This window comes from Cnephaeus nilssonii (assembly GCF_951640355.1).
Source record: "Cnephaeus nilssonii genome assembly, chromosome: 3".
NCBI lineage: Eukaryota > Metazoa > Chordata > Mammalia > Chiroptera > Vespertilionidae > Cnephaeus > Cnephaeus nilssonii.
Genome location: NC_137074.1, coordinates 66,794,538 through 66,806,574, shown reverse-complemented (window position 1 = coordinate 66,806,574; position 12,037 = coordinate 66,794,538). Strand labels below are relative to the sequence as shown.

General features: G+C 40.5%; 1 protein-coding gene across 1 annotated transcript in view; it reads left to right on the top strand.

Moving 5' to 3' along the window:
• CD96 (CD96 molecule) overlaps nucleotides 1–12,037 on the top strand; it is a gene marked incomplete at both ends in the record, with an annotated part of 97,794 nt that overhangs the window by 39,055 nt on the left and 46,702 nt on the right. Inside the window, 2 exons of the mRNA XM_079766828.1 lie at nucleotides 4,751–4,841; nucleotides 7,241–7,429. Coding sequence (XP_079622954.1) covers nucleotides 4,751–4,841; nucleotides 7,241–7,429 — 280 coding nt within the window. The remainder of the gene's footprint in view (nucleotides 1–4,750; nucleotides 4,842–7,240; nucleotides 7,430–12,037) is intronic.

The following is a 12,037-nucleotide window of genomic DNA, read 5'->3' as shown; positions in this document are numbered from 1 at the left end:
ACCTACACGTCGTAGTTCCGTTTCCAGATGACTAGATCATCTAGCTTTCAAGCCAAGGAGATTTAAGGGAAAGGGGTGAATGTGGGCAGAAGCCACATGCCTCAAGGGCATCTGTGGTTCCAAATATTTTGCCCAATTGTCAGACCAAGAGTCTCAATTTGGTTTAGAAACTATAGATGTAAATTCAGTAAGTAAAAAAGCCAAAGAACTTACAGGAAAGGGGAGATTAAATAAAAGAAAACACCCCAGTTCAAATAAATATAGCCAACTGAGAAAAAAATTTGGATTTGCTTTTTATTATAGTATGTAACTAGGATTGGAAAAGTGGAAATGTGATTAGCTCCTTCTCTCAGTTGGAGAAGAATAAAAGGATAATCACAATTTAAGCAAAAAATACATTTTCATACATATTATAAATAAGTGAGTATACATGTATAAATTTAAGAAGAAAATCTGCCAAGAAGAAACAGGAAGAAAATAATTGAGTTATAGGAAAAAGATAGAAATAGGCAGAGTAAAAAAACAAATAGAGCCTGAGAGTAAAATTCCAAATGAAAAGGAAGGGGGTGAGGGTAGGGAGGAAGACTCCAGATAGGAATGAAGAGTTGGTAAAGACATAGGGAATTTTTTTTAAGGTTTTTCCTTCTAGATTAAAAAGCTAAATGTTTTCAAAGTGATTCTTTGCAAAGCCCTTTGGAAAAGGTTTCGTCCAAATTTAGGGAAACTAACTGACAAATGGTCACCATTTCAGTATTTCATCTGTGGAAATAAGGAAACGGTCAGTCTTACAGCCAGATTTAGATCTATTTCTCTTGACTCCTCAATCCCATAATGCTCCAACCATCCACTGGCTTCCCTCTGCTTCCAGGACAATGTTCTCAGCTCACACCTAGCCTAGGAACCCATGCCATCCGCCCAGCTTTGTGAATTCCCCACCACTTTCCAACAGAGACCACTTGTAATCTGGGCTCATCTCTTCTCTGTCCACAAAATTCAACTTTGTTCTCTAAGCTACTTTCAGATTTCACTCTTCTCTGAACTCCTACAGAAATTTCCAAATACATTTGGCACTTGTTACACAATTCTTTGTGCTAGTGCTCACTTATTCCAGGTGGACTTAGAATAATGTGTTGGGGAAATCAATGATTTGTCTTGTCTCACGGAGGCAACAGGCACACAAAGAGTGAGCGAATGATTTAATTTAGAGTAGAGGAACAGGTCTCTGTGTGTGCTTGTATGTGTGTGCATGTAGACTTTTGTGCATATTTACTTCTTATTTTTTAAAATTTAACACGTGTGTGTGTTTTTTCTTATTCATTTGGACCAAGTAGAAGTTTCTAAATAAAGACAGTTCTGTTTTCTCAGGAAACCATATCTGCTCATGTTTCCTAAGATATTTGACTTCAACTTCAACTACTTTAGTCTACTGTTTTAAAGAGACTAGGAGAAGTTTTAGGGCAAGAACTATATTCCTAAACAAAATCTTGGGACACAGTCTGGAGGTGGTATAGAATATTTGAAGTCTAAATCATTCCATAAAATCTGAATTCAGAGAATCCACAAGAGTAAATCTTTAAACATTTTTTTTAAGTTGACAAGAAATTTTTTTTCAGTGAGATAGTACCTTTAAAAAATAATGGAACCACCACTTGTTACTGATATTACCATATCATTGACTTTTTATGGGTTAACTGAGCATGGAGGAAATGAATCATAAGAGTGGTTAAAGGTATCCTGTATAATAAAGAGCTAATATGCAAATGGTCATCACGCCCTCACATTGTCCTGCCCTCATGCCATCATACCTTAACTGCTCAAGACACTCAACATTGGGGAGAGAGGAATGGGGACCAGCCAAGCACAAATGAGCTCGCAATAGAGAGGAATGGGGACCAGCCAGGCACAAATGAGCTCGCAATAGAGAGGAATGGGGACCAGCCAGGCTGCAGCCCAGAAGAGGGACAAGCTGCATGCCCTGCAGTCCCGAGCACCAGCGGCTGCACCTGTATCTGCGGCCTGGGAGAGGGACAAGCCACCCACCCTGCAGTCCCGGGTGCCAGCAGCTACACCTGCGCCTGCGGTCCAGCCCAGGAGAGGGACAAGCCGCCACCCCATGGTCTCGGGTGCCAGTGCCTGCGCCTGCAGCCTGGGAGAGGGACAAGCTATCTGCCCCACGGTCCCAAACGCCTGCAGCTTGGGCCCGGGTGAAGCCGCCTACCCACGGTCCCCTGTGGCTGTGGTCGGCCCAGGTGAAGCCGGCTTGGGTCCTGGGTGCTTGTGGCCAGCCAGAGGGAGGGAAGCCCGGGTCCCAGGTGCCTGCGACTGGCAGGAGGAGGGAATCCTGGGTCCTGAGTGTGGGGTGAGGCAGAGATGGTTAGGGGCGATCAGACCAGTAGGGGAGCAGTAAGGGGTGATCAGGTCGGTAGGGAAGCAGTTAGGGGCCATCAGGCAGGTAGGCAGAGGTGGTTAGGGGCAATCAGGCAGGCAGGCAGGCGAGCAGTTAGGAGCCAGCGGTCCTGGATTGCAAAAGGCAGTTGGACATCCCCTGAGGGGTCCCGGATTGGAGAGGGTGCAGACCAGGCTGAGGGACCTCTCCCCCCGATGCATACATCATAGAGATAATCATCAATCTTTGGCATTTTATTGGATTAAATAAACTGAATTTTTTTTTCTTTACTTAACAGGAATATATTTTAGGGGACCTATTTTACTTTCGATTTTTTAAAATATATTTTATTGATTTTTTACAGAGAGGAAGGGAAAGGGATAGAGAGTTAGAAACATCAATGAGAGAGAAACATCAATCAGCTGCCTCCTGCACACCCCCTACTGGGGATGTGTCCACAACCAAGGTACATGCCCTTGACCGAAATCGAACCTGGGACCCTTTAGTCTGCAGGCCAATGCTCTATCCACTGAGCCAAACCAGTTAGGGCTACTTTTGATTTTTTAGGACAGAAAGTGAAGCAATTTCACAGATCTGCATTCTTGCCACTGCATGTATCCCCACTGTCAAGTGTTGAATGAGTGGGAAAATGGGAGTTGCAATGTTTAATCCTGGCCTTCTTGGATACACAACAGATAGATTCCCCTGAAAGTTTTACATATTTCCTTGAGATTTTTGTAGTGACATACTGAGGTATGCTACACTGCACCACAGTAGGATCTCACCAGAGAAATGTAACTTAGTATGTTTAAATTTGGTTTCTCAACTCTGTAGAAGGTCCAGACTCTTTGGGGCTAACTAGTCTGTGGGGAAATTGGCATGCCGAGCATCACATACAGCTAACGGTTCTTTATTAATTAACTAGTATATTCATCAATTGGGAAATATTTGAGAACTAAAAACAAGGGCTGGTAATATGTAAAACTACACACATCTCTTGATAAGAAAGCAAGTAATTATAAATGGAATTATTATTTTTCAGTATCTCAGATAAAATAATGAGGATCCAATAAGTCTTATTGGATATTTTCACCAAGCTATTGAAGAAACCACCATCTGACAAAGAACACGGTGTTGAAAATAAAACATAACTAATCCTACCTCTAAACTTTCTAGTTTTGTGACATAAACAACCTGTTCTTCTGTTTCTCTCTTATTTCAATACAATGTGTTTTACCAGGAGATATTTTGGACTGGGATTGAGGTAATACAGGTCCCAATTTGTGCTATCAACTACATCCCACACCCTTTAGCTAGTCTGTGATTCTGTGCCTTGGTTTTCCCACCTGTCAAGTGACAATAATAAGGTGTATCTTTCCTACCCTATAGTATTAAGATAATAAAATGAAAATGAATTAGGAAAACTCTCTACAAGTCAAAAGTGAGATATTTATAGTAAAGGGTTGTTGTGGCCACTGCTACAAATAACATTTTATATTGTGCCTCACTCAGCACGGCCAGGGGTGAACCTGAGGAGGGGCGGTGAAGGATTAAAGAAGACAGACAAGAGAATAAAGCTGGGGCTACTGCTCTCCAATGGAGAGACAGTGCCACAGCCTGCAAGCCGAGTCTTTATTTTATAGCCAGATTCCATGAGGCAAAGTAAGGGCGTGGTCAAGATATTTACAATGTTCTCACAGGTTTTGAATCTACTCAATTACATGTACCTGAACTCTATCAAGTTTTGTTTTGGCAGCACTTGCTACACCTCCTGCAGCCTACATCACTCTGCCACCTGGGACCACAGGTTCAGACCAAAAGGTCCAGCTTACAATGATAGCCTTTGGCTTTGCCCTTCAAGCTGGGACTTGCACGTGGCTTTGCCACGAGAGGACTGTGCCCTCTCATTAGTCTGAGGCTTGAACCTGTCCAAACCCTGTAGCCACTCTCTACATTACATTATTTGGGGAATGGAAATAACCAAAGTGTAGCATTTATTCTCACAGAATATTCTTCTCTGGCCTCTGCCTGTTATAGCTTCTTCCTTCTATCTTTTCATTTCCACTTACTACTATTTTATTCTGCCTGTGCAGAGCTGTGATTTTCCTTTTATAAAACCAATAATCCAGATTTGCAACACCAGTATTGTCCTGGATTCTAGCTATTAATTTATAACATCTTTATAAAGAGAAATTCTATTTGTAGTTCAAATTTTCACACAACCTCTTAAAACAGGGCATTGTTAAAAGTGGAGAAAATGTTTTCTGCCAATTTGCCTTTTGTGAGGGTTAGTGGAGATGTAAGGGGTATTCCTTTCTTCTGAACTTGCAAGTAATTCTTCCTGTGTCTTGTATTTACACCCAGAGAACATTTACCTGCTCACTGAGGAATGTATTTCCTACAGCAAATCTCACATGGTTTATAGAGAGAAGTTTTCCTCAAGGTGAAAGAGAAGGTAAGGAAATCATTCAATGGAAATGGGTTTGGAAAAGAAAGAAAACAAAGAACAATAGAAATCGAGGTAGCTTAAGTTTATCTTGGCATTTAAGGACAATTCCCATTCCAAGGAAAACAGGATCTTGCCCATTAAATGCCACTTTTTGATACTCATCTGGCTCCTCCAAGAGGATGGGGGTATCATTTCCCAGGATGTGAGAAATACACTTGACTTCATCAACTTATATATAAACACTAATGTTTTATTTCACTGTGGGTAAAAGCAGAACTCTTAGATGAGGGCAAAACGTTTAATTCAACATACATTTATTAATAATTTCATATAGTTCAATTAACTTAGTACCACTGCTTTAAGTCAATAAATGAATGATTTCTACATTTTCTTGTAAGGACCTGGGTGGAGTGGGGAGCAGGTTGGGGAGGGTACTGGAGGAAGTGCACATAGAGAACTTGGCTCCGTGACAAGGAACATGCTCACCTGGAGGATTATAAGTTCCTGGGGCAGGAACACACATTGAAATAAGCTCAGGTGAGACTACACAAAGCCATATTTTTCACAGGTGATAAACATGACCACCTTTGCTAGAATAATCCCAGCCATCCCTGCCTGGCACAATAACCTTTCTCCTGAGTCATTTCTCCTCAAAGTGCAACATATTTTCAACAGTAACCGAATCACACAGAGCTTACTGCATTATTTTTTTTTTAAATAATGAACTTAAAACTTGGTGTTCATGAATCTTTGTGTTAATGCACTCGATTCATTTTGAAACTACTATTGGTTTTGTTATTAGTTTCCTTTAAAAACAGTTCATCCACCATAATGACAGGATGCAATCCTGATAATATCTGTTAAATGTCATTATAGATATGTTCTTCTGTTAAATAAGCCCTGCTTGATGTGTCCATTATGTTACTTCAAACTAAAGGGGTTGGTTTGCCTACACTCATCAAAGCCCAATAAGATGTGAACAGTAGTTTGCCGCAAAGAAAGTACAGTAAAGGTTTATTTAGGGAATTGGCACCAAGCCCAGAGGCATAGGTGAGCCAGTACTCTGAGACCTGGCTCTCCAATCGCCTCTGGGTGATAGATTAATTATATAGGGGGGGGGGAGGGAATTATTAGTTAAAGTGGCTAAGGGAGTTGGGGTCCTGGGCTCCACTGATTCCTCAGAGCCAAAGCAAAGGGAGGAGTTGATCATTGTGTCAGGTCCCGATGTTGGCCATGGCGTCGTCCTGTCTGATTTCCTGAGGATGTGGTTGGTAGTGGTAGGGTTGTTCCGCTTTCATGGGCCTGGGGCTGAAACATAACTGAGATCAAGATGCTATCTTCAGTTTGGCAGAAACTCTGCTCTCATGGTTGACAGACCTGAGGCTTTGTTCTTGAGACGGAAGTCTGAGGCTGACCAGAACCTAACGTCCTAAGGGCTTAATGATTAAAGAGTGGACAGTATGTGCACAGGTAGAAGGATCTGGTTGAAAGGAGGCAAGTGAGTCATAGCACTATTAGGTTGGACAAGGCTAGCTTGGATTAAGGAGAAAATTATATTAGAGAAGTGAAGTTCCTGTGCAGTTATAATGACACTCCCAACCATAAGGCCGGACGGTGTGGTCAGAGTTCTACCAGCATATAACTACATTTGGTTATGAGTTTGGCCCATAATAACTTCAGAACTAGCGTGTAGAGCCTTTAATGTAAAGACGCTGTGAGAATTCAGAAAGTTATGGCCTATGATGACAGACAGTTTTACATTAAATCCCTGCTGCCGTGTGTGCTGTTTGGAAGTTGGACGAACAGAGGCAGTTAAACAGGGTTCTATTTCTAAAGAAGACTCACAGGACCCAACATGACAGTGGTTATAAATTTGCAGCTTATTGCAGGAAAAGGATACAATAAGCAACACCATTAAAGTAAAGATATGCATCACATGTACATTTGCAACAAGGGGCCCAGTGCGGTCGGGCATGGGCTCCTTTGTCCTCCCTCCGTGAGGGGGACTGGGGAAGGGGAACCACTGAGATGGCACAGAGCACCTCAGAGTCGCAGCTGAGGTCATTTTATAGTTTCCCGATCACTTAGGCATATTCCTGCTGTGTATCCAGATTCCACAGCAGAGCCCTCGAATTCCCCTGGGCCCTGGTTACAAACCAAACAATCCTCTTAATCAATACATCTCACATCTCGACCATGGACCAGTGCCATGCAGCAACCTCATCAAACAGTTGCAGTTAATTCTGGGCCTGCTGGAACATACCCTCACTGCCCAGACACTGCCATTGGACACCTTTAGACTCTCCTTTACCATAAACCAAACTGTCTCCAGCCAGGCCTTGGCATCACTGTATGGCGCATGCTGGCAATGTTAGTGACTAACCTTGCTCTTATTCATCTTGTAGAAATATATATTACAAATGAAGAGAGAAAAGACAAAAGTGGATTTTTGAACGTAAAGTCTGTTTTCACAAGGGTGTATGGCAATGAACCAATCCAATCAAACAACCTGACCATATGGTGTATGGCTCAGACTCCAGTGCCTGGAAATAAAGTGTGGAATATCTCATCTGAAAAGATCACTTTTTCCTTGGGTGAGTAGTCTGTTTAATAAGGTAAAAAGGGGGTGGCAAAGACTGCCATAAGTTCAGAAGATTTCTGATTGGAACAAATAGAATACTCATTATTTCCATGGTATTTTAATCTCGCTACACAACTCAAAATTATTAAATATCAAAGTAGCAAGCATTTTTTGACAAATGGGATCCTACTGAAAAAAAATATTCTTTAAATAAAAAGCTGACTCAAGAATGTTTTCAAGAATTTCAGGTGAATACAGAACATTTTTTTCCAAATTCCATTAATAATAACTCTTAACTAACTGGCATTAACACTACTATATTAATGATCAATAGAGATGATCATTTAGCATTTCAAAAAATCAAAAAATTCCTTCTGGATTGCAAAAAACATTCAAGTACATATAGCACAATGGCTAAACCATGTATGCGATATAAATACTTTAAGGATAGGGACTGTATCTTGCTTTAGTACCCCTGATTTTGAAGCACAGAGTCTGGCACAAAGAAGATTTTTATGACAAAATTGATATGTAGGATCATTCTACATATTTCAACAGTTGACTAACTAGATCAAATAATGAAGATTTTACCTCATAAAAGATGAACAAATGTTTCAACAAACACTGTGACAACAGATCACCCATAAAAAAATAGAAATTTGTAATGACAACCATCAAATATGCATATTTATATCTAGGAGCCCATTGCAGGAAGATTCCTGCAAGCGGCCGCTGTGGCCGCGCGCGCCGCCCACCCCGTCCCACCCGTCCCATCCGCCGCCACCCCGCCCGCTGCCGCCGCCCACACTTTCCCTCTGACTTGCTTTCCGCTTTCCCTCCCTCTTCCTTCTATGCTGTCTTCAGTCTTCACTCTTCCCTCCCTCCGCATATGCAAATTAACCACCATCTTTGCTGGGTTAATTTGCATACTCGCTATGATTGGCTGTGGGCATAGCGAAGGTACAGTCAATTAGCATTTTTCTCTTTTATTAGTGTAGATAGTAAAGTAATGCCTATAAAACTTAAATAGATTTGCAAGTCATTAATAAACTCTGCAGGACTCTTAACATCTTTACCACCTTCCTATTTTCAGAGGTATTGTAGTCTATAACATACTTATAAAAACCAGAATAATTGATGAGGGAAAGAGTTTCCCTTTGTTTCAGGCCACGGTCTGCATCTTGGGTCCTTCCCAGTCCTGTCACAAATGCAGGCGGTTGGTTCCTGGGATCCTTGGACCAGCAAAGGTATACAGATAGCTCAGTGCAGGTCCATTCCCCACTATTCAGAAACAAGTGCCTATTTGATACTGGGACAGTAGCACCATCCCCATCCCTCCTATAACTCTCTCTCTCTCTCTCTCTCTCTCTCTCTCTCTCTCTCTCTCTCTCTCCATATACCATATATATATATCCATATTCAACTTTGCCTAATTCTTTCAAAAATAAATACACCTTCTTTGCCAAAGAAGGCTGGGTATAGTTAGGGTGCAGTCTTGGAACATTAAAGATAATTAAAGGTAACTGTTTCTCACATCGTTTTACCAATAGCTTTGGCAGAACCTAATGACATGAACTAGAGACCAAACAACCTCAAATTCCAAAGAGAACCTTATTTCTGTCATAGATATGTGTTTAAAAATACAATAGTTTGTGATGTTAAAACTGTGCTTGTGTTTTTGTTCAAAGACTATTTTTTAGAGCAGTCTTAGCTTTGCAGCAAAAAAAGAGGAGTACAGAGATTTACTGTATACACCCCTACCCCCCCCACACACATGCATATTCTCCCTCATTATCAATATCACATACCAGAATGTGCATTTGGTACAATTGGAAAACCTACATTGACACATCATAATTATCCAAAGCCCGTAGTTTATTTTAGGGTTAATTCTTGGTGTTGTGCATTTGGACAAATGTATAATAATATTTACTCATAATTATAGTATCATACACAGTCGTTTCACTGCCCTAAAAATCCTCTGTACTTCACCTATTCATCCCTGTCCTCCCACACCCAACCCCTGGCAAATACTGAGCTCTTTTTACTAACTCTATAGATTTGCTGTTTTGGAATGTTATATTATAATCATACAGTATGCAGCCTTTTCAGATTACCTTCTTTCATTTAGTAATATGCATTTAGGTTTCCTCCAAGTCTTTTCATGGCTTGATAGCTCAATTTTTGATTTTAGCACTGAATACTATTCCGTTGTATGCATGTACCACATTCACCTACTAAAGGACATCTTGGTGGCTTCCAAGTTTTGGCAACTATGCGTAAAGCTACCATAAACATTCATGTGCAGATTTCTATGCCATCATGAGTTTTAGACTACTTTATTACATACCAAAGAACACAATTGCTGGACTGTATGGTAAAAATGTGTGTAGTTTTGTAAGAAACCACCAAACTGTCTTCCAAAGTAGTTGTATCTTTTTGCATTCCCACCAGCAATGAATAAGAGTTACCATTGCTCCCCATCGTCATCTGTGATTGGAGTCAGTGTTCTAGCTTTTGGTCATTCTGTAGAGATACCTCATTGTTGTTTTAATTTCCATTTCTCTGGTTACATGTGATATGAAGCACATTTTCATATGCTTATTTGATATCTGTATATCTTCCTTGGTTCAGTGTCTGTTAAAGGTTTGACCCCATTTTTTTAATCAAATAGTTTGTTTTCTTAATGTTGAGTTTTAAGAGTTCTTTGTATATGTTTTGCATAACAGTCCTTTGTCAGATGTGTCTCTTGCAAATATTTTTCTCCCAGTCTGTAGCGTATCTTCTCATTCTCTTGAATTATATTTATTTTTAAGATTAGAAAATAACGAATAGTTTTTTTGTTAATCCTTGCCCGAGGATATTTTCCCATTGACTTTTAGTGAGAGTGGAAGAGAGGAGGAAAGACAGAGAGAAACATCGATGTAAGAGAAACACATCGATTGGTCAGGGTCCGGGCCAGGGAGGAGCCTGCAATCCAGGTACATACCCTTGACCAGAATCAAACCCAGGACGCTTTGGTCCACAGGCCAATGCTCTATCCACTGAGCCAAACCGGCTAGGGCAAAAATAATGAATAGTTCAAGGTAATAAGGAAGAACATTCATTCTGATACCCAAAGCACATGATAATTCCAATATTATAGGAGAGCCCTGGATCTAATATAATTTTAGGATCTGAGCAGATGGTTATTTTTAAAATTTTATAATGAATTTTTATCCTTTGTGATAAAATATGAAAGACAATAAATTTTGAAGATTCCAGTTTTCCCAAATTATAGCTAGTATTCTGGTCACAATCTGACATACATCTTTGTGAATGATTTAGAAGATGCAGTTGAGACTCCATAAAATAACGTCATCACTCTATCATATTTTTCTATTTGTTATAGTTCTTAAACACTTCCAAACATGCTTTCTCTGTCTGTAGTGGTACCACTGGATGCCATATAAACACTGGAGTTAACTTCTCATGAATTGTCCAAGAGTCATTGCCATATTAAGCTATTATTTTTGACAGATAGTAAGATGAAAATACAAAAGAAAAATCTGTTGTCGCTGAGTGCTAAAGCAGAGAAATTCTGGAACCATTACAGAACAGAAAAGAGATTAGTGAGAGGAGACCAGTTTTTGCTGCATTTTATTCCCAGGGAAGAGTAACAATGTTAGAAGGCTGCAAGATAACAAGGTCTAAGGTGCTCTCTTCTCACCTACCCCAGTCTCCCAGGAAGTTCAAATGCTCAGTGACTCTTACTATAGAAAACTCAGAAAGGGAATGGGTCAGGGTGGGGGTGATTGGCAGCTCATTGAGCAGTTATTTGAGTACCAGAGCCTGTAGACTCTTGTAATTCAACAGTATATTTTTTAAAAAAAGAATAATTTTCCAAAAATATCCTCTCCTGCTGGCCTAGCCTATTGGTATGTCTCCTATTGTAGCAATGTGGAGTCCAGTTTTTGGCATATACAAAGTGTGTTTTGTTTTATTGAGGTGGAGGGGATGTTTTGTTTTGCTCAGTGTGAATACCCCAGGGGGAGGGTAATATCTTGGCTGTCATCAGCCTTGACTGAGATTTGTTTATTAAATGGATTTCCAACTGTAACTGTTAAGGTCAAGATTAGAAAGAGAGTTAAGGATTAATGAGTCCTGTGAGTGTGTGTGAATGTGCATGTGTTTTTGGGATGTGAAGAGAGAATTAAAACGGGGTATGTCAATAATGGGACGAGAGAACCATTGAATATTGAGGTGGGATGTGCCAGACAAATACTTTCTGTTATGTCCATCATACAATAAAGGACTTTAATTTAAATACAAATCACGTAGGATCTTGTTAAAAATGCAGACTCTGATTCAGTAAATCAAGGGGGTGGGCCTGCGATTCTGCATTTCCATTAAGTTTCTACGAGAAGTCACGAACCACATTTTGAGAAGCATGGTCCTAGCATGCTCTGGAGTTCACTTCTAGGTGGAATAGCTAAGGGCTGATTCAAGCTCCAAGGAAGCCCTAAAACTCACCCAGACACATGGTCATTGTTGCCCACTGCTGGTCCTGAGGGCCCTGACAGGCCTGCTGCAGAGTGGACACACTCAAAACAAAGTGAGTTGCTTTTGGCCAGTAGCTCAA